This window comes from Mixophyes fleayi, chromosome 2 (assembly GCF_038048845.1).
Source record: "Mixophyes fleayi isolate aMixFle1 chromosome 2, aMixFle1.hap1, whole genome shotgun sequence".
Taxonomy (NCBI): domain Eukaryota; kingdom Metazoa; phylum Chordata; class Amphibia; order Anura; family Limnodynastidae; genus Mixophyes; species Mixophyes fleayi.
In genome coordinates this window covers 349,510,359-349,537,721 of record NC_134403.1, presented here as the reverse complement: position 1 = coordinate 349,537,721, position 27,363 = coordinate 349,510,359, and the positions used below count along the sequence as shown (strand labels likewise).

Genomic DNA, 27,363 nt, shown 5'->3' with positions numbered 1-27,363 from the left:
CTTCCTTTATCAGTTGGAGTACCACAAGGCTCAGTACAAGGTCCTCTGCTATTCTCTATCTACACCACTTCTCTTGGAAAACTAATAAGCTCCTTTGGATTTCAGTATCATCCCAATGCGGATGATACACAAATCTATCTATCCTCTCTTGATCTTTCACCATCTGTGGTGTCTCGCGTTACTGACTGTCTTTCTGCCATTTCATCTTGATTGTCTTCTCGCCAACTCAAACTCAATCTTTCAAAAACTAAATTAATAATATTCTCACCCAAAAACAGAAGCTTCCTGCCTGACATTTCAATTTCTGTTGATAACAGGTCCATAAATCCCACCCCGCAAGCTCGCTGCCTAGGTGTAATCCTTGACTCACAACTATCATTTATTCCCCACATCAACTCTATATCTAAATCATGTTACATACATCTAAAGAACATTTCAAGAATACGCACATATCTCACACATGACACTGTAAAAACCTTAATTCATATAATAATCATCTCCCGCATCGACTATTGCAATTCCCTCCTTACTGGTCTTCCCAAAGTCAGACTTGCAGCCCTACAATCTATTTTGCATGCAGTGGCTAGATTGATTTTCCTTGCAAACTGTTCTTCCTCTGCTGAGCTTCTCTGTCAATCTTTTCATTGGTTGCTTGTTTTTCAACTAATCCAATATAAAATTATTCTACTAACATACAAGGCCACCAATAAAATTGCACCGACATACATCTTTTCTCAAAATATCTCCCTACTCGACGCCTCCGTTCAGCACAAGATCTGCGTCTCTCTTCCACTCTGATCACATCCTCCCATTCTCGGTTACAGGACTTTTTTTGGCCTCACCCACTTTGTGGAATTCCCTCCCTTGCACAGTTAGACTTTCCTCTAGTCTTTAAACCTTCAAGCGTTTACTGAAAACCCACCTCTTCAGACAAGCTTATGATATTCCTCAACCACCATCTTAATCTGCCCTATTGCCACCCTCTACACAGCTAACACAAGACAACAACCCTCTGACCAACATTGCTACACACACAGCCCACTCAATACCTTTGCATTCTAGCTGGTCCATTGTGCAATATGATGTAGCACATGCCCTTGTGTTTCAAGCTCCCATTGTCCCACAGATTGTAAGCTTGCGAGCAGGGTTCTCTTACCTCTCTGTCTCTATGTATTACCCAGTGTCTTATAAATGTTTGTTCCCAATTGTAAAGCGCTACAGAATTTGCTGGCGCTATATAAATAAATGTTGATGATGACGATAGCATTAGCGTTAATAAAACATGTTCTACAGCAATTCAATTTAAACTTTTCTGCTGCTATCTCTTTTTGTAACGACACTTTTCAATCTACATATTTACTTAGTTGGATATTTGCATTTTTTAAAAATTTGCCAGCAAAGAAAGAGAATATTCATGATGTTTCACATCATTATTAAGTCATTATAGGCATTCTCCATCTTCTACCGAGGGCCGTGCATATCAAGCAGACAGCACTAAACTCAATATAACAATGATTCATGTTGTACTAACTTGCGCTAATGAAGAATTACATAATGGATAAGGCACTAGAAAATATTTATTCTTCGCTCCAGCTGCAATTGTTTCAGCGACTGCTAAATATTTAAATGTGCCTTTTTACAGATTAAGGCCTGTTTTGAAGTATTTATTATTAGCTGTGATTGCACTGCCCCTTATGTGCTTGATTGTGTCTGTGATTTATTTGCTGGGAAGATGATGGCATGCTGAGAATTTCAAACTCAGTGCCATTAAAAGGCTTGGAAAAAGGGCTTTCATTTTCAATATTTGATAAACAGAGATTTGGAAGGATCTGATAAATAAGTTATAATTCCTAAGCAGTGGACACACTTGATAAGAATTTCCAGTAAACTGTTGCTCTGAATTTGAACATATACTCAGAAATAGGTATGAAACGCCCTGGCTAGCAGCTGCTGCGGGGCCCTTCTCCCCTGTAGTGTTCTCAGTCAGCAGAAGCCTAATGTGCTGTGTGACCACCAACACTGTAAGGGATTTGAAGACACAGAATTCTGTGCAGGAAGTGCAGAATGGCGCGCAGTAAAAGTAGAGCAGTGTTAGGGATAAGCCCCTCTAGCTACTTACTGATTAGATATCTTATCATATATTCCAACAGTCATACAATATATCACCTCTATTTTGTCAGGAAACCGCTCCTGAACCCCTCTATCGGTCACAAACTGCCCTCTGTACACTTGTGACTTGGAAGCTTACTGTAAGGGAACACACAGGACTCAAGCCCAAATCTCACACTCACCTCTTCTTCTAAGGCTACAGATTTCGCTGGTCCCTTCCCAACACAAACGTACGCTTCACACCTCTCAGTAACTGCCACCAGCTACGAATAAGGCTCGTAGCAAGGCTATGACCTAATCACCCAATTGCGCACACTCGGTGCTCTGGTAGCTAAACTGTTAACCCTTCACACACTGGTTTCTAAAGAGTTAATCCAGCCAAGCAATCTGTCTCTTCTAAACAGGCAATTAATTTGTTTTAGAGCAATAAGGACAGAACTATTAAATTGTTAGATTTAATATACAAAAAATACAATGCGTACAGAGAATAAAAAAACAGTTAGATAAAGATTTGACATACAAGTAAAAAATCGCAAACAGTTATAAAAACAAATGGGATGAAAGTACAGAGCATAACTTACTTATCATAATCTGTATGCCTGGGGATAGGCAGATAAGATGGACAGTCCTTTAATTATATTGATCCCCAAGAAATGGACAACTTGACTTTTGCCAACACAGGTTTTTTAAGCAGAATGAAATTGGACGTTCTTCACAGGTACGTGCTAATGCTAATTGGGGAGCAGGGATGTCCCCTCGGTTTCACTATAGTTTTCTCACAAATATTCCCAAAGTTTTGACCTTTGGGTAATTCTTCACAGATATATCCCAGAGACATAACTCTCCTTCAATAAACCGGTCATATCCTCCCACAAATTTAAATACTAAACATGATGGAATTATGATAATGAGACATACCTTTTCCAAAGATATGTAATTATAGCTGTTCCCGGATAAGCCAGTACCTGTCATTCACAACCCTGGTGTGATTTCTGCTCCTCAGTATGGATTACCACCCAGATTTCCTAAAATATGAACTATGAAGACATTTGCCTTTGAAGCCCATATTTCTATATACTTGTATAGGCATTCAAATGTGGCCTTTGTCTACAAGATTCTCACCTAGGCACATGGCTCTCTCATTGACATCTATTCATTCTTTGTGTTTACACTACCTATTGAAAGGAAGTCAATTAGGAAGTGGAATACATGATCAAAAACAATGGATGTCGTGATCTGCATATCATAAGCAGGTCTCCTCACAAAATGGTTTGCTCAACCTAATTACCTCCTACTGGGCTAATTGACCAAATGTTTTAAAACATTGGTCAAACATTTATCTGAGTTGAAAATCAGGTAATAATGCAATATTTTATTTGGGCCCTGACATTTAATATACTATTACACCATATAAGATTTATGCTCTCATCCTGACAAGCAGGCGGACAGCCATTAAGGTAAATGAGTGGAGTAGAGGGCAGAGGTATCCCTCTCTACAAACCTTGGAGGCCCCACCAAAATGTAGTTATGGGGCCCCTAAAGTTTTAGTTACTCCTATCCCCCTAAACTTACTGTAATGTAGCAGAGACAGTGGGCAAGCTATGTCTTTCCACCTGCTGTAAATTGACATTTCAGTATAACCTGGCAGTTGGTCACAGGAGTCGGAGAGACACAGATTACCTAAACCCACTGTATGTAGACACAAAAAGGGCCATACCTACCATGAGACAGGATACAAGGGCAAGTCCAGAAGGCCTATAAAATGCTGTTTTAAGAACGCTCTGCCAATTTATGTTACCGCGCTAGCATCTTAATACCTTTGCGTCATGGAATCAACATAGAACAACCAGTAAACCTGCATTACCTTCTAAATGAAGATCACAGCACTTTAGTATTTGCTGTAAATTGTTCATAACACTTCATCACCTGTCAAATATAATGATTTAAAGTAATTGTCTCACAAATGTAAGGATTTAAAAATACAGTGTTCAAAGAGGATATTTGGGCTGCTCACATATACTATAGTACAAAAAATAGAAAACTTAGATTTTATTATTGTAATATTAGTTGTAAAATGTATTCTTGCATAGCAAACAACATGTTTTCCAACTAACGATTTATTCAAAGGTTTCATCCTACAATACCATCTTAAACCCAGATTAGGCTGAAGCCACAATCACTACCTTATAAGACAGCAAGATCCCTTTAGAAATCGTCCATGGTCCATTCACTACTGGATTTTAATTTCTTTAAATTATATTTCCACCCATTCTTGATTCTGACCCCTGCTACCACTGTAATGCTGCATCTCATGCTGTTGACAACCTGGGTGATTTCAAAACCAAGCAGTACTGTCAAAGCTGTTAAAACAGGAACTGATTGGACAGAGTCACGAATCTGAGCTGTTAGTGTCTGTGTTAGAAACTAACACATCACTGTGTGCACTTCCCCTCCTGAACATTATCAGTGACCAGCAGCCGTTGGAATGCTGGCAGTGGTGAGATATTCATAACTGTGTGGTCACTGGCATAGAACTCCTACTGTAGTGCTAGTTGTAAGTGGTGTTTGCTAAAAGAAATGGATGGAATTATCCCATAGTTGCCGACTTTTCAGGAATGTCCATAAGACTCCCGAATTTGTAGGAGTTCTCCCGGACTCCTGGGAGAGCTGTGTTACCTCCCGCTTCTGTCTACTTCTCTTGTGAAGTGGGTGGGGCCAAATGACGCTATTCACATCGAATCATCCTAGCTCCGCTCCTGGCTGTATTCTCCCGCGAAACGCTGCATTTGAGCAGGGGGGGCGGGGCTTACTGATGCAATCTGCTCCGCCAAGCACTCGGCAACAGGATCTCCCGTCCTAAAAGTTGGCAAGTATGAATTATCCTTTCATTTAAAAAATAACTGGTTTCTTTTACCCTCCCTGGGTAATCTCCAAGTGCTGTATTAGACAGAGAATGGACTTTATTCCGGGAAGGTGTGGAAACCATTTAATAAAAACAGCGGTTTTCTTTAGAAAACAACACATTTCAGACTGAAAAATGCATAGTTTTCTATACTCGAGGATTCCGCAAAAAAAAAAAAAAAATTAGTTAAGGCTTTCAAAAAAGTCAGTGTGAATATAGCCATATTGGGCCTGATTCATTAAGGAGAGTAAAGCAAAAAAAAGTGAGTAACTTTGGCAAAACCATGTTGCATTGAAGGGGGAGGTAAATTTAAAATGTGATGGCAGATTTATAGTTTGGGTAAGGCATATTATAGATCAACTTTAATTTCAGTGTAAAAATAAAGGTATCAAGTATTTTTGTGCTACATGAAAAAACAGCCAATATTTATTGTATGTGCAAAATTATAAACTGATTTGCACCTCTTGCATTGTAACATGGTTTTGTCCAGGAGAAAATTTACTAATTTTTTTGTCTTACTTTCCTTAATTAATAGTTTTTATAGCAAGAGAAAAACTATAGACCTATAATATTTAATTTAGATGGTCAGAAATTAAAATAGTTCACCAAAAAAAAAAAAATCAGGTCAAATCACGTTAATAAAGAAGCGGACAAATATTTGCACGGTATTTGGAGTCACAGCCTTACCACTGAGTTCCAGATTATTCTCACACTGGCTCCAACTATACAAAGTGGGCCAAGCAAGTCTTCAACTTCAACTTGGTTTCATCTCATGCATACACCTACAGTCATTTCTTCTTCTGCTCCCCCGGCAATGTAGCAGTGCACAGAAATTGTGTTAATTGACTCTGTAATAAAGCCAGCAAATAAACTTACTGGACACACGCAGTCGACTTCGTATTCAGGTGATGAGCCGTTGTAAATGCTTTTAACTTGTACACAGTACTGTAGAATGAATTGAGAGCTGCGAGCAAAAATAAAAGTTCATTGATTGCTGCAAGGGATTGGATTAAGCATTTCTCTGGTGTGTTATTATACGGCACAACAGAGTTTTTTTGTTTGTTAAGGGGAAACTGTAAATACAAGTTTCTTCTGTATAAACAGAAATTCCCAATAGTGCACCAGTGAAAATAAACACAATGGAAAAACAATGTTTCCTTTAACCCCTTCATGTGTTTCGGGTCATATGACCAGACCAAGTTTCACATTTTCTTAATGTGATTTTCATCAATCATCTTTCTATTTTGTACTACACAGACAGCATATTGGGAAAAATATATTTTTAAGTTGGTTGCTGTTCTTCTCCCCATGTTATTTTTATGCAGTTTGTGTAAGGACACAAATATAAATGCTAAATTTATGCTATGCCATACCTCTTATAGGGGCAGGTAATGTACAGTTTATTGGGCAGCACGGTGGCTCAGTGGTTAGCACTTCTGGCTCACAGCACTGTCTGGAGATTGCATGTTCTCCGTGTGTTTGCGTGGGTTTCCCACGGGGTGCTCCTCTTTCCTCCCAAGCTCCAAAAACATACAGGTAGGCTAATTGGCTGCTGACAACATTAACCCTAGTCTGTGTGCATTCGGGAATTTAGACTGTAAGCTCCTATGGTGCAGTGACTGAGGTGAGTGACAAATATTTTCTGTATAGCGCTGTGGAATTGGTGGAGCTATAAAAATAAATGGTATTGACTGAGTGTTATGTTATATATAAATTGTGAGTATGTCTACAGCTTAATTTTTACACTGTTTTCTATTAATTTGCTTTTTTTTTTAATAAGCTTGTGTCTATATGCAAAAATATTAGTTTATATGTCAGTAACATCTAATCTAATGTTAACGCATGATATAAAAGTTGGAACTTTTTTGCCATTTGGATGTAGAATGAAGAAAGAAGAAACAATGATTTTATTTTAAGTTTGGACTATGATAATTTTTCATTTATATATTATTTCACATTAAATAAATTGGCGAACGGGATTTTTTTTTTAAGTCTTTTATTCAAAATAAATAGATCTACTGTCATTGGGAGCAAGAGGACATGAATTTGTAAGTATACTATATCGCTTTTATTCTTGGTAAACGTACAATAAGACACCATCTGCAGTTCTTCTTTCTCCTGCATCTCTTGATACATTCCTAAAAGTTTTGGCAGAAATGTTGGTGGAATTCCCACACCTCCAACAACATTCAGTTCCACAATGGACACATCCACAAACTTTCTCAAACTCATGTGCTAAAATAATTTTTCCTTTCATTACAGGATGTCTATTGAAGTCCTGACAGAGTATCAGTTTATCACAGACAGCAGCTGGCTGGACTAGGGGGCAGCCCCCCGGATTAGTGTTTAGTGGGCAAGCGGGTTGTGGGCTATCCTGGACTGGACTAGCGGGTTGTGGGCTATCCTGGACTGGACTAGCGGGTTGTGGGCTACCCTGGATTGGGTTATTGGGCAACCTGAATTTTTTTCCTTTAAAATGTTCCTAATAGGCTAAAATTTCCCAACCAGCTCCTGCTGACAGGGCATAGATAGGCGTTTGTTAGGATCCAGTTAAATAATTTTATTAAGAGAGGCCATAAGCCAAACGCACATAAAATCATGTGTGTATGTGTCATGTCATGCTCTTACCCATTTAGGATTAAGTTTCCTGCATACCCAGCCAATAAGATCCACAGTGAGGGTCCATAGCTTCCCTATATATTTTTTCCCCAGGGGATGCCAGGTCTCTTAAATTTACTGCACAGTATTCTTCCCTCCCACCCTGCTATCGATCAAAGGATTACATTAATATTTGCACTAACTTTTCTTCCCTGCACAGAGGAGGCGCAGTGGGCAAAACACCATCCCAGTCAGTGACTTGTAAGCATATGGTGTTACCGCTGATTGGCCAGAGGTTATTGTCCCTTTCTAAACAATCTGATTCTTGTTCCTTTTGTGTGGAGGACCCCTTGACCTGCTTTGTGTGGACATGTCTTTGTTGAGCCTAAAAGGGGAGTAGTCACTCTGTTGCCAGAATTTAGCACCAATGGTAAAGAGTTATATCCTGGTAACAGTAGTATAATGGCAATTTGACCTTCCACTCTTTGGTTTTGCAAATAAACTTGCTCACTGCCCCTCCATATTGTATATATACATTTAAATCACAATAAAACTGTGACCTTTGCTTAATCTGGTGGCCGTGTGGTTATTTATAATATCTATATAGTAATAAAAAGATGAGCATTAGAAGGACATTGGGTGCATGAAAAGAGGGACATCAACAGCGTGCAATTTAAAATTTCCCTACAGAGACCATCTATGTACCTAGAGTTTAATAATTTTTTGTTTCACCCAACAAAACATCAGAACAAAGAAATATTGACAATCCCACTGTGCAATGAAAAAAATGCATGTCTATTTTACGACTGCACTTGGGTACAATAGACTTTTATTAACCGTATTTACAGAAAGCCTATTGTGTTGCTTGCTATATAAAAACCTTTTTTTAATTAGTTTCTAAAGCTCAGAGGAAGCAGAAAATACACATTTCATTAAAAGGATTTTATACAAAAATGTATCTTATGAATGTGTACTTCAGTGATTGCAAAGTGGCATATGAAAAAGCGTACTGTATTCACCGTGCTGTCTGCTTAATTGGAGCTACATTGTACTTTCACTATTAGATGATTAGTACAATTGGTACAGAAAAATAATATGTGTTGGGATTGTTTTTTTTCCCAGTGTAACTTTTGATCTTATTTCACCTCCATATCCTACTTTTTTATTATTGTACATGTGAAACACTATCTATTTAGATACAGATTTGATAAGATAGGGACCCAACATAAAAGTTTTCTTGTTTTCAATTATAAATCCTACAGATTTTACTGAATTTTCCAAAATATATACATTTTATTTTGCTAACATTCGTGTTGTTGGGATATTAAAGTTATGTAACTACACTAAGTTTTGGTATTTTTTACATTTAGAACTATATTGTTAATTATTATAAGCTTCAAATATTTAATAAATAACTCAGCTGAAAATGAATACTCTGAAGAGCAATGAGGGACTGCAAAGACGTAAGATAATAAAGGTCTGATTCATTAAGGAACGTTAATGCCAACACGTGCAGTAAAATCGCTCTATGCATCCCCCAGGCTGGTCTATGCGCCAGAGAAGGCAGCAACATCCAATTAATCTTTGAGCCCAAATGTACGTATGTACAGTCAGGGCGTGCCAAGCTTGAGCACACGCAACAATGTCTGATTCAAGCTTCGGGCCTCTCTAAGGTACGTGTTTTTCTGTCATTGCACCAGCTACAACTCGGGTGTTAGTGCCGATTACTAGTGATGAACATGTGTTTTCACCCAGGAGCAATTGTAAAATTGCATTCTATGTATATATGTATATATATATATATATCTATATATACATATAGATATATATATGTATGTATTGAATGCATCCTTCAGTGACATTGTTTATTAGATCAGAGCGTACCAAGACCTGTATTCGACAAGAGTTGTTTCTTCATATTTGAATACAGATGTACGTATTCCCAAATAACGTGCGTTTAAGAAAAACGCAATTTCCGTTCGTTTTGCGTGTCACGATGAATTAATATACTTAACTTCACCTGGAAAATCTGAATGCAGCAGATGCTTTAGCAAGGATCCATGAGGGGGGGAATTATTGAAACAAATATATATTTTTGTACGGTAATATCTACTCAGTAGAGCAAGAATAGAGTTTTGTCTGAATACTGATGAATGAAATCATTTTGTTTAAGTTATTGCGTGGTAATAGTAGTCAAGTTTGGTAACTTTGTTGAAGATAAACCAGCTAATGGATGGTGATGCTCTATTGCTGTTTATTTCATGTTACCTCAGCGGAAAAGCCAAATTTCTTAGATAAAGAAAGGGGTACTGCTTACAATGAATGAGACATACAGGGGGTCATGTAGATTTGGATTCAAAGTGCTCATATGCATAAAGCACTAGCTACGATTGGGGCCATATGAAGACTTAGGTGTAAATTTATCAAGCTGTGGGTTTGAAAAAGTGGAGATGTTGCCTATAGCAACCAATCAGATTCTAGTTATCATTTATATAGTACATTCTACAGCTAGAATCTGATTGGTTGTTATAGGCAACATCTCCACTTTTTCAAACCCGCAACTTGATAATTTTACCCCTTAGTCTCATCTTGGCGCTCGTGGCCCGTTACAATTGAAGAGGCACAACAGGGGGGAAGGAGGGGGTGTGTAGGTGTAGGCAAATTTTATTATGGTTGTGCTGACGCTATTGTGACTTATGTAGACTGAGACTCAGATGCAGACGTGTGTATACCCAAATCATGTGCGTTTAAGAAAAACGCAATTTACGTTCGTTTTGCGTGTCATGATGAATTAATATACTTAACTTCACCTGGGAAATCTGAATGCAGCAGATGCTTTAGCAAGGATCCATGAGGGGGGGAATTATTGAAACATATATATATTTTTGTACGGTCTACTCAGTAGAACAAAAATAGAGTTTTGTCTGAATACTGATGAATGAAATCATTTTGTTTAAGTTATTTACATCATTAGATACATCTTCTAATAGAGTGTATAGTATGTAATGCTTATCTGACTCTAGCTATTATTTTCATGTTCCAGTGGAACACTATATAAACTTATATGCGGATTTTCTCCAGTGCTGCGTTATTTTTCCAATGTCAAGTGACTGAAATTATTCAGAATACTTTTATATTGATTTACTTATTTAGTTCAAATATAACTTTGATAAAATGGGCAAAGAATTTGACTCCTTATGACTATGTCTATACAATCTGTCAAAGTGAGATAAGGATTTATTATGTCAAGGAACTCTTAAGTGCACTTATTTAATAATCTAAAGCAGATCAACAAGGGCCCGATTAATAAAATATGACCCCAGAGTCTAATTAGGAGAAATGTCACAAATGGTCGCCTTATGCTTTAATGCAATGTTGTCCAACTACATCAGTGTAGATATTTCTTTGCTGCACATAGTGGAGGATGGAGATAAAATATGCATCATTCTTTAGTAATATTAAGAAAGGGATTATGCACAATGCCCCAGAAATGCCTAAAGTGAAAACAGATTCACACAAGTAGCATCATTTCTACTTTGCATGCAAAGCCAATCTACCCAGGAGATACGCATTCACAGCACATCTACCCTCAACACACAATGGGCCTGAGTCATTAAGGAAAGTAAGGCAAAAAAAGGAGTAAATGTTCTCCGGGACAAACCATGTTACAATGCAAGGGGTGCAAGCTAGTTTATTATTTTGCACATAAGTTAAATACTGGCTGTTTATTCATGTAGCACATAAATACTTTATTTTTACACTGAAACTTAAAGTTGATCTAGGACATGCCCTTCCCTAACTATAAATCTCTCTCCACATTTTAAATTTGCCTCCCCCTCCAATGCAACATGGTTTTGTCCAGGTGCAAAGTTACTCCTTTTGTATACTTTGCTCTCCCTAATGACTCAGGCCCAATATCTTTTATCTTATTAAGATGCTACAAATTGTGTCAGTAATAGAAACTGAACAAGAAAAGGTGTACTGTGCACACATAGAACCAGGCACTAAGAAGTGCATGTAGGACAAGAGAGTGGGCACTGTGCGGTTGTCCATCTATATAAAACAAAAGGAAGAATTACTTCCAGCATGCTGAACAGCAACATGGTACTATGCAGATGCACAGAATGAGACCAGATACACAGAGCTATATCCAAAATACTAAACAACAGAAACGGCAGAGCACAGTTAAACATACAAAATAAGATGCAGCAAAAGAATCCTAAAAAACAAAACAAATACAAAATAACCATTTACAACTATGACAAATAGAAACTAATGGAGAAATGAATACATTTTAAGGGTTAGCTGTATCAAACCCTCAAACCCTCTAATAATGAAAAGTGGAGATGTTGCCCATAGCAACCCATCATATTCTAGTTCTCACTATCTAGTACATTCTAGAAAATTATAGCTACAATCTGATTGGTTGCTTCGGATAACACCTCCATTTTCGTCTTTAGAAGGGTTGATACATCTAACCCTTAAATTCTCATTTAGTCAGTCACTCTGGTGGAAGTGGGGGTGTATACGGTAGTATGTCATACCACCTTTTCTCCCACTGCTGCCATGGAAAAACTATCATATTCCAGTCACCTACATTCCCATTACATTTTTCAAACCGCCACATCTAAATGTCCACTTCTACCACTGATTCTAGCAGTTTTACACTGAATCACACAACAAATAAACAGAACAGAAGCAGAAAAAATATACACACGTGGATAATGTTTGCATAGTCTATCTCATTGTTGGCTAACCTGTGACACTCCAGGTGTTGTGCAACTACAAGTCCCAGCATACCCTTCCAGCAATAAGCTGCTATATATTGGCAAAGCATGCTGGGACTTGTAGTTTCACAACACCTGGAGTGTCGCAGGTTAGCCAACACTGTTCTAACTGTACAAACAGATTTTTTTTCTTATCCTATTTATTTTAACATTTTGTAGAGATATATATTGTATATATATTCTATAGACACTCATACTATCTTTTATTTCTAAATCTTATAGATCTATATAATGTTTTAAGTTAAAGATTATTTATATGTTGAAAATCATGTATATATTTTCTATATGGTCAAAAATTTAGTTCTGTTGAATCCTAAAAGGTACGCATGCAAGTTCCATCAAAAATATGGCCAGTGTAATATATGGATTATATTTATAAAAATATGTTGTTATACATGCACATTTCACAGATTAATGTAGCATTTAATTTGTCTTATAATGGGTATACGTCGCTGTTAATATATTTGATGCGCCGTTTAGTGCCATATATATATATATATATATATATATATGTATAGGCAAATACCACACTTGAAATATATTGAATGCACCACTTATATAATATTACATGTCACTCATTTTTCTTCTGCCACACTTTGTTCCTATTGGTGGATTAAATGAGCAGCCCAATTTACGTCAAGCCACACGAACCTGATGAAGTTCAGAATGACGAAATGTATCAGGACATGACTTTGATGTTTCTGTGAGCAAGACTTGTATAGGAAACTGGAGTTAGGTTTAGGTCCACAAACTGGGTCCAATATCGTGGAGGTCAAAGTTCGATTCAGAACTTCATTAATAACCAGATAACTGTGCTAATTTGTACTCTTGTACCACAATATATATAAGACGTCTAAGCACTACCTTGATGTGTTTTACATGTACTGTATGCTTAATAAAAATATAAAACTGTAGAATGTTTAGGTTTCATCTTAGTTGCCCAACAAACCTAGTCTTACTGTTATCAGGGCCGGTGCTAGGGTCCATGGCGCCCTAGGCATTTTGAAAAAATCGGCGCCCCCCGCAAATATCGGCGCCGCCCCCCCCCTTGCAAAAATCGGTGCCCTCCTCCCCCCTCACCCCGTATTTCCTTACCTTGTCACACCACCGCCGCCTCTCTGCTCCGTCTCCTCCCCTCCACTCACTGACACTAGTGAGTGGAGGGGAGGAGACGGAGCAGAGAGGCGGCGGTGGTGAGCAATAGCCTCTCCCCTCTCCCCCGTGCATCTGAATGCTGTGCGGCGGCCGTGACAGGTATTGTCAGTGGTCGCCGCACAGTTTTAAAGTAATTTACATTCTTGTGGCGCCCTCCAGAGCCCAGCGCCCTAGGCAAGTGCCTAACCTTGCCTAATGGGAGCGCCGGGCCTGACTGTTATGGACACTGATACTGTTCAGTCTGTAGCTTAGATGAGGAACGCCTGATACTCACTCAAGAAAGAACACAAACCCACATTTGGGTAGACATCTCATTGTTTTGCTATCATTATGTTTCCACTTGAGTAAAACAAGGGTATTCTGTAAACAAAAACAATTAAAATTCCAATAGTATAGTTAAAGCAGCCACTCTAACATTTGATATTGTCACTGGGTAGCACCGTTACATATATACTGTACTTACAGTTGTAGCAAACTTTAAATTGACATTTAAAGCATCACGTTCCACTGAAATGAATGTCATGTCATGTATTAAATGTCAATCTTAACTTTGCCTCATCAGTGTGTTTCATAAGCATCTTAACCCACAGACATATTAACAAAGTCATGTCCATATGTTTTACTAAAAATATTGTAAAAAGAAAAAATCCCTTTAACTTTGTTTTGCATCTTCAGATGGCTTTAATGTATTAGTCTCTTTATGCTTTACTGCAATGATTACTAAATGCATTGCTTTATTCTTGTGGATTCCATGTGTTCTTTCAGCTATATAATTATATAATCAGGAAAAGATGTCCATTTCCATTGCATTGGGACTAACTTCCAATAATCCCAAGCTTCACTAGACAGTCCTGATTCTACTTGATGCAGAGGGTCATGACCTACTGGAAAATGGGCGTGGGGTCTTATGCAGTCTGGTTTGGTTGGAACTGGGCATGGGTTTGGAGGATCAGGGTGTAGCCTAATTTGTCCTAAGTTTTCAATGTTCAGAGGTATGGCTTTGTTATAACGCACAGCTCTGCTGATCTCTGTGCATTAATAAAGCTGTATTCAGAGAACCGATTTGTATTGTATCACAAGGCAATTCTATAACCATGCTGGTGCTATATAAATATATTGGAATATGCAGTCGCTATATAGATAAATGTTGATGATGATGATAATAGGTACATTGTTTATAAAAGAGTTTACAAAGATAAAGGTGAGAAGTGGAGTAGTCACCATATACAGCAGTGCCTTGTCGAACTGATCTGTTTCCCCTGGAAGTAAGACGTAATCAGTCCGAGAACCATTTGTTATATGTAATGGAATGGAATCCCTATGTTCTATACTGCAGAGGAAGGCACCTTCATAAACCAACACTTAGGGTATAACTGATCTATTTGGCCATCGCATAAAGCTGAAGTTCTTTAAATGCTCCTCTTTGGTCAAACCCAATGTTGGGAAGTACACACAAAATTGTCTTTGTACTTAGACCCGGGGTAAATGTATCAAGCTGAGAGTTTATCGGCGGGTTTGAAAAACCAATCAGATTCTAGCTATCATTTATTTAGCACATGTTACAAAATGACAGCTAGAATTTGATTGGTTGCTATAGGCAACATCTCCACTTTTCAAACCCGCTGGAAAACTCTCAGCTTGATACATTAACCCCGAGATGTAAACTTATTATATAATACATAGTTCACATGGTCAATTGGTGGATAGACTTTAACCAATGATAGCAACAAATCCATGAGACATCCCACTAAAGGATTGCTAACGCTAATACTGTATGCAATAAAACATCACTGGTAACACCACAAATAAACAGCAAACATTTCAAGACCTTGCCATTTGTAAAGCTATTTGAGATAAATCATTTAATACACACCAGATTTCCTGTTAACAACACAACTCTACAAACATTTTTTAATCCATACGCCCAATGATAATAAAATGGGAAAATCATCTTATATTAAAGTTGTGTTTAATGTATCTACTTATGAGCTGCAGATTGCAGCTGACATTTATAGAAGAGTTTGAAACCTCCCTCCCCACTAGTGTAGGGTCTATATTTTCCCTACCCCCTTAAATAGCCGCGCACAGATGAGTAGGGTAGACAAGTACATCCTGTTTTGTAGCTTTGTGAAAACGGGTTTTAGTTTGAGTTACAGGATTGTTTTCTTATGGGGTATAAGTAGATCCATTTCTTCTATTTCCTGTTCAGGGATGCTGTAACCCCAACCTCATCCATATACTTTCAATGCAACACATCTTGTACCTTCCACTTGTATTGTTCAATAAAAGCTAATTTCTAGGTGCACTGTTACTAGTGCAATAAAACATATACAGAAAGTGATATATTAATAAAGACAGTCCCAATGCTCCCTCATTGCCAAGATTTATTCAACAGAAGTAGGTTGGAATTTGTAGTGCTGATTTACTGATTTTACTGTGCATGGTATACACAAGCCCACAAATAGGCACAGATTGGGTATGTTTCCAAATACCGGGAAGTACTTTGAAAATCTATGTGGTGGACCATTAGGCACACTTGTACAACGTTAAAAGCAGTGTGACCCACAACGTTGTGGTTCTTTTTGTCTTTTGTTTGATGATAATTGGGGCTCACCCACTTTACACACAGTTTCATATTTATTTCAAGGGCTCATGGCATTAAAAGATAGCCTGCTTTGGACCACCTTCCATCTCAGAGTAATAAAGGGATATGATCCCTGGATTTATGCTATATCGATATTTAAGTCAACATCTGGTAATATTGTTGATGATTATTTTTTTGTGCGTGTGTACATCTATTAAAATGATCTATGTTAAAGAACTGTTTTGGGAACAGCTACCTTAAGATGATGTCTCACCCAACATTCTACATAGAACATCTAGAAAACCAAGTAGGTGTGGAACAATACTGGGGTGAACAGCTGATGCATTATTATTTAAATTAAATTTGAAATACTAATATTCAGTTTGGAGGATGATATTAATTTAGGTAAGGTTGTCACTGGTTTAGGATAGGTGGGAGGCTAAAATACTGAATACAGTATTTGACATTGTTACATGACATGTTAAATATAACTCGAGTAATTGAATTTTAGGACATTGACTCTGGGCTTATGGTTATTTGTTGGTTGAATGAGATGCTTACATTAGCATTCAGTTTGTTTACATTGTTAATAGATACAGATATATTTTGATAATGCAGTTTTCCCATGACAACTGCATAGCAGCAAGGTGGCACAGTGGCTAGCATTTCTGCCTTACAGTGCTATGGTCTTAGGTTCAATTCCAGCTAGGGCCCCATCCATGTGGAGCTTGTATGTTCTTCCTGTGTCTTCTTTGGCTTTCTCTGGGTGCTCTGGTTTTCTCCCACAGTCCAAAAACATACTTGGCGATTAATCGGTTTTTGCAAAAATAGACCCTTGTGTGTACTTGTGTGGTAGAGAATTTATACCATAAGCTTCAATGAGGCAGGGACTGATATGACTAAATCAAATGTCTCTAGACGGTGCTGCATAACATGGTGGCAATATATAAACATACAGTAATACATAAATACCAGGTGTAATATTTAGTGGCTGTGATTATACGACAGGTATAAATAACCAATTTAAGTAAAACATAACGTTCTAAAGAACTACACATTTGGTAAACCAGACACACATTAGTTACATTACAGGAACATCAATCAAGATAAAATATGACATGACTGCTCACTAGAGCTTACAATCTAATCTAAACACTCATTACAATGAAAGAATGTTTCAGGTTCTCTCCGACCATGAATAGAAACATTAGAGAGATTTATTCACCATGCAAGCTATTATTCCATTTCTGCTCACTTCTTCTTACTATACGTCTTGCTGGACATCTGGGAGAGAAAAAGGTTAAATACAGTACAGGGAGATAGAAATGCAACACTTAATATAAATTGTTATAAGTACATAAAGTACACTAGTAACCATTTTGCTGCCAGAGGTCTGTTGACAAATTTTCCAGTTTCTCTTACATCACGAAAACATGTATTATGGAGTCAAATATTCAGTGGAACAACTGCAAACTATACCGTTCTGAAAATAGATTTTCTGCAAAATTCAAAACCAGTAGGCTCAGGTACTCCACACCATGTTCCTGACACTTCTGGTCAAATATACATTTTGAATAAGAATTATACAAAAATAATTGTCTTCAATAACAACAAAAAATTCATGCAGGCACATTATAACACAACAAGTAAGTATCTGGAGTTGATAAATACCACATATGTTTAAATTTAAATGAGTATGGGCAGCATGGTTCGATTTCCAACCATGGCCTTATCTGTGTGGAGTTTGTATGTTCTCCACGTGTTTGCGTGGGTTTCCTCCGGGTGCTCCGGTTTCCTCCCACACTCCAAATACATACTGGTAGGTTAATTGACTGCTACTAAATTGACCTTAATCTCTCTCGGTCTACGTGAGTGTGTATATTGGGGAATTTAGAGTGTAAGCTCCAATGGGGCAGGGACTGATGTGAGTGAGCTCTCTGTACTGTGCTTCGGCAGTAGTGGCGCTATATATATAGCTGATGATGATGATGATGAGTGTATGTGCTTTCTAAGCTGTCCAAACCACTGGCAATGAAAATAGGAAAAATACACTTGAATCTGTCCTATTTCAACCTAATTAGCATTACCCTAGAAGTGTACCGAGTTTATTCTGTCACTACTTACAGTTATGGGGATATAATATCATCATCATCATCATCAACATTTATTTATATAGCGCCAGCAAATTCCGTAGCGCTTTACAATTGGGAACAAACATTAATAAAACAGTACTAGGTACTACATCCAGACAGAGAGGTAAGAGGGCCCTGCTCGCAGACTTATAATCTATAATATATGATAGTATTTTGGTATGTCTGTGTTATGTTTTGTCTTTTTGCATGTTTTTACTTCTGTTTAACAGATGATCATCCGCTCGGTTCATCCTCACTGATTATAGCAGCCTCAATCATTTTAAAAGGAGTCAGCTGGAATAGTAGCTCCATACATGGTGCATACTTCCCAACTGTCCCGAATTAGGTGGGGCACTCTAATTTGCACGCTGCCTAAGGGTGGAGCTTAACCAAAAGTGGGTGGTGTTTTACCTGAATTTGTGTATTTGTGAGTGGAGTTTGGTCGGAATGTGGGCGTGGCTTCCTTTGTCCCGATTTCATGATTCTAAATGTTAGTATACATGGGGGTAAATGTATGAACATGCGGGTTCTTCAACACCTGCGTGTTCAGCGTGTTCGGCGATTAAATTTCAAGCGGCGCTGCATTGTAAAGGGAAACTTCCCTTTACAATGCAGCGCCACTTGAAATTTAGTCGAAGAAACACGCTGAACACGCGGGTGTTGAAGAACCCGCATGTTCATACATTTACCCCATGGTGTATCTTACATCCAACGGAAGTTCAAGTCAAAGATACATCCATGGTAGGCAAAGGGTTTATGGAGGGGTTCCACCTTCTGGTAACTTTAGACTTTAAACTAACTGGATTTTTGATGCCCTTTCTACAGCTTTAACTAAATCCGTTGGGTTATTTTACTAGTTTCCATCTGTGGTTTCCATTTATAACTCTGGGATGTACTAGAGATCGGCTGTGCTCTCTTCAAGTACAGTTGTTTTGTGCCATGTCCCAGAGTAATGAAATAATCTGTGTGATGATATAAAGCTGTGGCTGAAAAGCACAGAAGGAAGATAGAAAGATGAAGCAACAAATGTAGGAAAAACTGCAAGCTGGCACGTACAAAACAACTAGTGAAAGCTTTCTGAAGGTTGAGAACCCCTTTAAACAGTTACTACTAGTTAGTGAAAGTTGTAGACTGTGAGGGAGCCCATCCTATCTGTAGTCCATGAGAGTATCAATAGCCTCTAGGACAACAATCAGATCACTAAGAGGGTAATCCGTGTCTTTCAATCAGCAAATGAATTCAACAATCCTGAAATACTCAAAATTCAACTTTTTTCTGTTCACTTCTAAATAACTGTGGTTGGGGCAGCAGATGGCGATAGTGACTTCCTTCAGTGACAGTAGCTGTAATGCAGCGTTACCTTGTGCTACACAACGGACCGGACAACTAGAAGGATCATGTTGCAAAAAGTGACGATCTCTTGGCGTGTTTGTTTGCTAGAAATGTCTGCAATCAGGACACAGTGTTTTGTACTAATGCCACCCTTGCACCATGCTACATCACCCAAGGCTAGGACACCTCTGGTGCAACATTACATTTGTAAAAGTTCCACAGAATTGCACAATACATATATATATATATATATATATATATATATATATATATACTAATACTGAGAATGGCACTTGTACAATTGTACAGTCACACTGCCAACTTCAATACCAACCACACAGTACCACCGACACCTGAGGGTAAATGTATCAAGTTCTGATTTCTGCAAGTTGCCGGAAATCGGTGACTTTGCAGGGGAAATTTAAAGCAGCGATGGCTGGAAAAGGCAAAGTTGCTTTTACAAGCCTTCGCACCTTTAAAATCCCCCTGCAAAGTCGCCGATTTTCAGCAACTTGCAGAATTCGGAACTTGTTACATTTACCTCCTGCTCTTTTATTCCAATTTGATATTACGCCCACTCTCCAACTTGTCTTGTCTGCGCCTGGGTTACTGGCTTGGCTGACCAGTCACCACCGGGAATACATTTTGGTTGAATAGTGGATTCACATATGCCAATAGTGGATTCACATATGCCTATATATTTATAAATAACATGATGTGATCAAACCACGTTCAAAACTGTTTTTTTCATTAGTTATGTTACTTTATTATTGTGGCTTCGATATGTCTGGGAAACAAACATATATTGAGTACAGTAGTATTCTGTGATGTACAGTTGAAGTAAATTGCTTTTTACTTCTGTACATGCCCATTAAGCATTAGCTACAGTTGCAGACGACTTTTGAGCTTAAGGTCTTTCGCGGCCCCTTATGATTGCAGATGCCGAACAGTGGCAGGGAGGAGCATAAGGGCGCGATGGAGCAAACTTATATACACTAAGATTCAGACATATATGAGCCTATCAGGTAAGTGCTTGATCACTGGTGTAAGTTATGAACTAACAGTGATGGTGATCAGCTTAGATGCGTCTGGCTCAACACCCCCTGTAAAATGTGACTTTTTTGTCTAAAACGCAGGAGGAAATTGCATCCAACTGTACATGAGGCCCAGATAGTGCAAGTTGGCTATATAACCTCCGGGTGCTCCGGTTTCTTCACACACTCCAAAAACATACTAGTAGGTTAATTAGCTGCTATTAAAATTGACCCTAGTGTCTCCCTGTCTGTGTGTGTGTATGTTAGCGAATTTAGACTGTAAGCTCCAATGTAGCAGGGACTGATGTGAGTGAGTTCTCTGTACAGCTCTGCGGAATCAGTGGCGCTATATAAATAAATGGTGATGACGATGATGATGATAACCTTAGTTTCATATTGTTCATCAGTTTGACTAAAGCCTGACATAATTACTCTGTTCTGTTGGATCCCTTGCTCTTTCCACAATCTAACACTAAGTGGGGAATTAATTTACCTGTTAAACCTCACAGGATGAGACTTTGCAGGATGTCAGGGCACTAATACATTGCTGATTTTTGCTCACACCTCTAAGAAATCTATATCTACTTTTCCACTCCATCAGTCAGGTATTGAGTGTATCCAAGGGCATTTTATTGCACCAACATGTATTTTTCTTGCCTAGCTGAAAAATGCATAATAATTTAGTGATGAAGATGTGTTAATAACAACTGAAGATGAATGAAACTCTGTGTGTTTGGTTTGTTAAATGATTCACAACATTGGGCCGAGAATTCTATTTTTGTCAAACTGATTAAGAAATATTGTCATTCTGGTTCACTATTTAAAATATATTTGAAATGTATAATAAAGTCATTTCTCAATTATGTGAAAATATTTTTGCCTTACGATAGAAAATATTGTTCTAAAGCAAAATTTTAAAAGACAATTGTGTTAAAACATAAAATAATAATAGACAATTTTGTTCTGAAATTTAGGTTTTTTTTTTTTAGCTTAACATCTGTGAAAGTGTCCACCAACAGCAAAACTCTAAAATTCATCTGAACTCCAAATTTTACCAAATAATTCAGCTAACCTCTATTGACCACTGGCCAAACATCGTTGGGGAACAATGTAGTATTTGGGAAGTGTTCAACTATAAAACTACGATAGGAGGCTGAGACATCAGTACATAATGTAGTTGTGTCACCCACTTTCTCTCATTCATCTCAGTCAGCTTCTTCAGTCACATGACTGACAACAGTTGACAAGTTGTCAAAGGAACCAAAGGATTTCTTCCACTTTGTGGCCTGATTCCGGTGCCCTGTTTTACCATGTTTCAAAAGAACTCTAATAACAAACAAACTGCAAAGTAGTAACAGAGTAAATAAAAGCAAAACAAAAAATGTATAAATATTGCAGTAGCCTTGTTTCTAAAGTAATTACATAAATACCAAGTCATTAAATGAGCCAATACTATTTATTTAAATAATGTTTTATTTATGGAAACCTCTGGATAACATTAAAATAAGCGTGGAGTCTAATTTAAAATCAATTATGTGTTTTTAATGGAAATCTGGCCTTCTAGGCTATGTATGGGTTCGCTGGAGAAACAGTAATATGCAGAAGGTAAGTTTTCATGATAGGAACATTGACACTTTCCTTTATCCTTTGCAATCTGCATTAATACAGATTTTAATTGCCATTATTTATGCAAAAATCCCATCAGAATTAAATAATTTATGCAAGAAGCAGTGACCCAGAATGGTCACATACTGTAGATAAAGATCAAAGCCAAAGTTATCAACCTTTACAAGACATACATTAACTATTTCTATGTAAACTGTCATCTCACCACAATATATATATATATATATATATATATATATATATATATATATATATATATATATATATATATTAGAAAAAGGTGTCAAATAAAGTAGCAGATCATCCCCGACCTTTAATGTGTCATCTCTTGTAATGTTTATTTTGCTGTATTATATCAATGATGCTAATTGCAATTTCACAGTTGCCTGTATATGCTCTATAGAACAGTGTTATATTCACAAGAATATGATATTACAGTACTGCTGCTAATGGGGGAAATCATACAACTATACAACACATGCCCCTCATAGAAAGATAAGACTCATGATGTATATTCATTATGTTGACTATTACAATTATAATTGTACTTTACTGCAGCCATTAGGTTGAAATTGAATATAATAACAGGGTAAGTTAAGAAGCAATGTAGTAACTTTGGATCGAATTATTAGCAACTCTAATGGCATTTAAAACCGTCATGCAAAACTGAAAGTATGCTTTCAAGTATAACTGTGAAAAATGATGTCATGCTATCTTCACAATGTGCACAATGATGCTCTTGATAACTCAGAAACTGAGAAATTCATGCAAAAAAAGTAGGGTTAAATGGGACCTTTGTGGATGGAGAATACTGAGTGCAAATTCCTATTATCTGGCTGACACAAAAGTTTATTGCAACATGGACCCTCTGAAAATAAAATGATAATAGACCACCACCGAGGGTAAAAAGGACATCGCCAACTTTCCTAGTTATTTTCATCATCCTCAACATATTCTTCAACACTGCGTTATCTGTTTACCAAATCAAACATATACATTGATAACACTACAAAAAGATGCATTGAAAAAACAAATATAAGAGGGCCTTGCTCACTAGAGCTTACAATCTTAATGCATACAATTAATGTTAAACGTGCATTGTAAAATGCAGAGAGAAACTGTGATAAGGTTTAATAACATAGTAAATTGTTTTGGCTTGAACTGAAAAAAAAGTAAAAACAAGTAACATTAATGTATTTATTTTCCAGGGGGGGGGGGGGGGTAGGGTTTGGGGGGGAGGGCAGGGGGGTTGTTGTTGGTGGTAAGGAGGGGGGGATTTGTACATGTTTTTTTTTTCAGATACTTTCCACTGATGAACCTTAATAATAATTTCCTGTGTACACATAAGACTGAAAGTTGTGATCCGTTTTTAACGCATGATGCACGATCAATGATTTGAAATGCACTTCTCGTGGCTCCCCCCACTGTCATATTAATGGACCAGGGACAGCATAGGCAAGCACCTGGCTGAGTGAACACAAGCATTAGTCAGCTCCCATCCCTGTGTTATTCTGCTGAAATAGCCGCTATGCTAATAGAGAGACAGTCCTGGTGTGCTGGCACGCATCTCTAAACAGTAAAGACATTGCTACAGTTCCGCAAACTGACCATTAAATGGCCGCTACTTTTGTTTTCAATATAATTTGGAGCTGAAATATTAATGTAGCCGATTCGAACATCTCATTATGCCAGCAAGCAGTGCTGCCACAGAACACTAATTGGTTTCCAAGACCCTATCTCAGTAGGCAGGAACTGACAGGTCACTTTGGCAGACTATCTTTAGCTAACTATATTATTGCCCATTGTTAATATTAGATGATCTTTTTCTCATAGATTCAGTTTTTATTATTTTTTTTTTTCATTTTTTTTGTTTTTAGCTGCATAAGATCATGACATAGGCTAGAATGGTCAACCTTTCCTATGTGAAGAAATGAAGTATTCATGTCCAAAATGTCAAGTTGTGCTTGAGGAATGATAGAAGACAGACTTAAGAGCTTGCTATAGCCTTTCTCAACACATAGTTCAGGCATCTGTGTGAACTGGGATCTGGAGTTCAGATATAGAACACTAGCGCCCCCTGCTGCCGCAAAATGAGACCACTTCAACCTTGCTATAATTTCCCCATTAACATGCAGAACTTGGATGTTTTGGTGACTTGATAATTACAACATCGGCTCTGAAACGCTTAACATTACCAAACAATCTGAAAAGGCATTGATATATACTGTTATTTCAGGCTTCTGCATGCAAGGTGAACTTCCTATAAATATAATGCATAAGTGTTGACACATATAAATGGATTACTTTAAAAACTCATACTGTTGATAAAAAAAAGAAAATAAAGCTTGATAATAGCATGTAAATGTTGTGCCATTATATGTTTATGCAGTGCACTGTGTTTCTCTGCAGTCCATAAGTTAACAATCTATTTTTACTTAGGGCACAAAAAAATAAATCACAGACAGCGGCACTTGTCAGTCCTAACACAGCATCCACAACAACCAAAAATATTTAATTTACTACGTTGACACAGCCTAAAGTGCTTCATTCTTCAACCAAATGTAGCCCCAGCAATTACACATCACTATTAATATTGCAATAAAATATCAAAACCTTATGGGGAAAAAAACTGAATTGCAATGCAAATTTTAGACAGCTCTTTCTTTGTAGCAATATATATGCAGACACTTATTTAGCAAGTAACCAAATTATTAGTTATAGGTTAGTTTCATTAATGTAAGTGATTCCTACCTTGCCCGCTGGTGACAAGTAATCCAAGCAGGTAGAAATAAAAGGATTTCATGATCAGAAGGTTAAACTGCTGGACAGCTCCTCACTGCACTGTTGTTTCCAGATAGTTATAACCTGATAATTTATTACTGAGGCTTTGCCTTCTCCTCTGTTGCATACAAAAATCAGTATACGTATAAAGAATGCAGAACACAGATACAGCTTGGTACACACACAGCCCGCAGCACCAGTCCTAGCAAACTGATGAGTACCAATCTTGACTGCAGCTCTATATCTGCCACAAGGCGGCTAAGGTGTTCATCCGCAAGAAACCACGTCACCCTTTCCTGGCTCAGGGATTCGTCCGCGCTGCTTTAATTCAAGATGCAGCCGTGGGCAATTCAAAGAAATGCGCCTCTTGTCTGCCCAGCTCGGGGCTTTGATGGGCTCTGGATTAGGAGTAGCAGCAAAAGGGAGGGAGGGGGGATTTCTATCAGCCTTCCTCTCCCCTATTCCCCTTGTAGCAGTGTATTTATCTATATTAGCTGTCAATGCTGCCCATAGAGCTGCACCTGGCTCATGCAGCAGTGGTGATGAGCAGCGTAAATCAGGACTCTGTACCAGCTCCGTGCGTTCTACTCTCTGCCTCCTCCAGGACTATTATAAACCCTCCCCTAACAGGAGCAGACATCAGTTACTGAATCTCTCCTAAGCTCTAAGACATACACAGGACCACGGGCATCTCATGGCTTCTTTGTGCTTTCAAAACTTCTGTTTTTTTGTATTTTTAAGCCAAAATGGGCATTCTTCAGGCATATAGAAATGTGCTTAGCATATCTGAATAGTACACCCTTTTGAAGTACTGTGAATGATTGCCATCAATGTGTGTTCCAGTAGATGTAAATCATAGCTACAGACAGTATATTATAAGGTAATGAACATACTACAGATAGAGATATATATATATATATATATATATATATATATATATATATATATACATATATTACTATATATATATATATATATATTACTATATATATATATATATATATATATATATATATATATTACTATATATATATATATATATATATATATATATATATATATATATATTACTATATAGATATATATATATATATATATATATATATATATATATATATATATATATATATATATATATATATATATAGATAGATAGATATAGATATAGATATATATAGATATATATGTAGATATATATAGATAGATAGATAGATAGATATATATATATGTATATATATATATATATAGTAAAATAAGAACTTAGGTTGGGGTAGAGGAGTCACCAGTGTTCCACAGATGCAGCATTGAGCAAAGGGGGGGGGGGGGTTATATTCAGTGGACCAACATAGAAATGGTTAAATGCAACTGTCATTATCTTGCGTTGCTATTTTCCCAGTAGAAATCTTGGAGCTGGGATACTGGGGGGGGGGGATAATTACTCATTTAGCGCACATTCATTCGCAATGTCTCCAATAGCCTTCTAGGGTGTCCTACTGTTCATACAATGCACTTTTCTCTTGGACAAATGGTGCAATTGAGCAACTACCGAGCTTTGGGGAATGCGCTCCGTTGTGCCATACAAACCTGGCTCACTCAATAGACACTCACTGGAATGGAGCACAGTTAGGGGTGGATGGTGAACTTGATTGCACCGTTTGTCCTGAAAAGCATGTTGTAGCTGGGGACCTTCCCTTTCATCAGCAGTGTACATTTACAACACACTACAGGTCGTCATTATTCTGCTTATTTCATGGTATAAAAACAAGCTGAGTTATTTATTTGGGTCAGAAGTAGTAGGCCGCCTTTCCTGAAGTTATGGACTTTTAATTTTTTTTTCTTTTTTAATCAGTCTTTTGCTTTTCCAAATTGCTTATATATATATATATATATATATATATATATATATATATATATATATATATATATATAAAAATATAAACATATACATATGTATATATATATATATATATATATATATTTATATATATATATATATATATATATACATATAGTTTCTTTATCTTTTTGAAGACAGTTTTTATTTTATTGTTTTGCAAGAGGATGTAAGAGTGCCACAAAGGGTCCACAGGTCTGTACAGGTAGCATAGAGCAATATAGTAAAACAGTACAATACAGAGCAACAAGAATCCAAACCAGCAGCAATGAGGTGCTAGGTTTCGTGCAACCTCTCACTAAAACTCTCACTATAACTGGATTAGGAGAAGAGCTGCTAGGCTTGGTGAAGAAGTGGGTTTTGAGAGCCTCTTTGAAGCTTTGAAGAGAGGTAGAGAGCCTCATAGGGAGAGGGAATGACTTCAAGATG

General features: G+C 37.4%; 1 protein-coding gene across 3 annotated transcripts in view; it reads right to left on the bottom strand.

Annotated features, from left to right (window-relative positions):
- Window positions 1–25,541, bottom strand: part of NCAM2 (neural cell adhesion molecule 2) — a 238,480-nt gene extending 212,939 nt beyond the window's left edge. For 2 of the 3 annotated variants that reach the window (XM_075197113.1, XM_075197115.1), the window contains exon 1: window positions 25,011–25,541. In XM_075197113.1, coding sequence (XP_075053214.1) covers window positions 25,011–25,062 — 52 coding nt within the window. In that variant the 5' untranslated portion in view covers window positions 25,063–25,541. The remainder of the gene's footprint in view (window positions 1–25,010) is intronic. The other variant, XM_075197114.1, reaches the window with a different exon arrangement.
- Window positions 25,542–27,363: the final 1,822 nt, after the last annotated feature.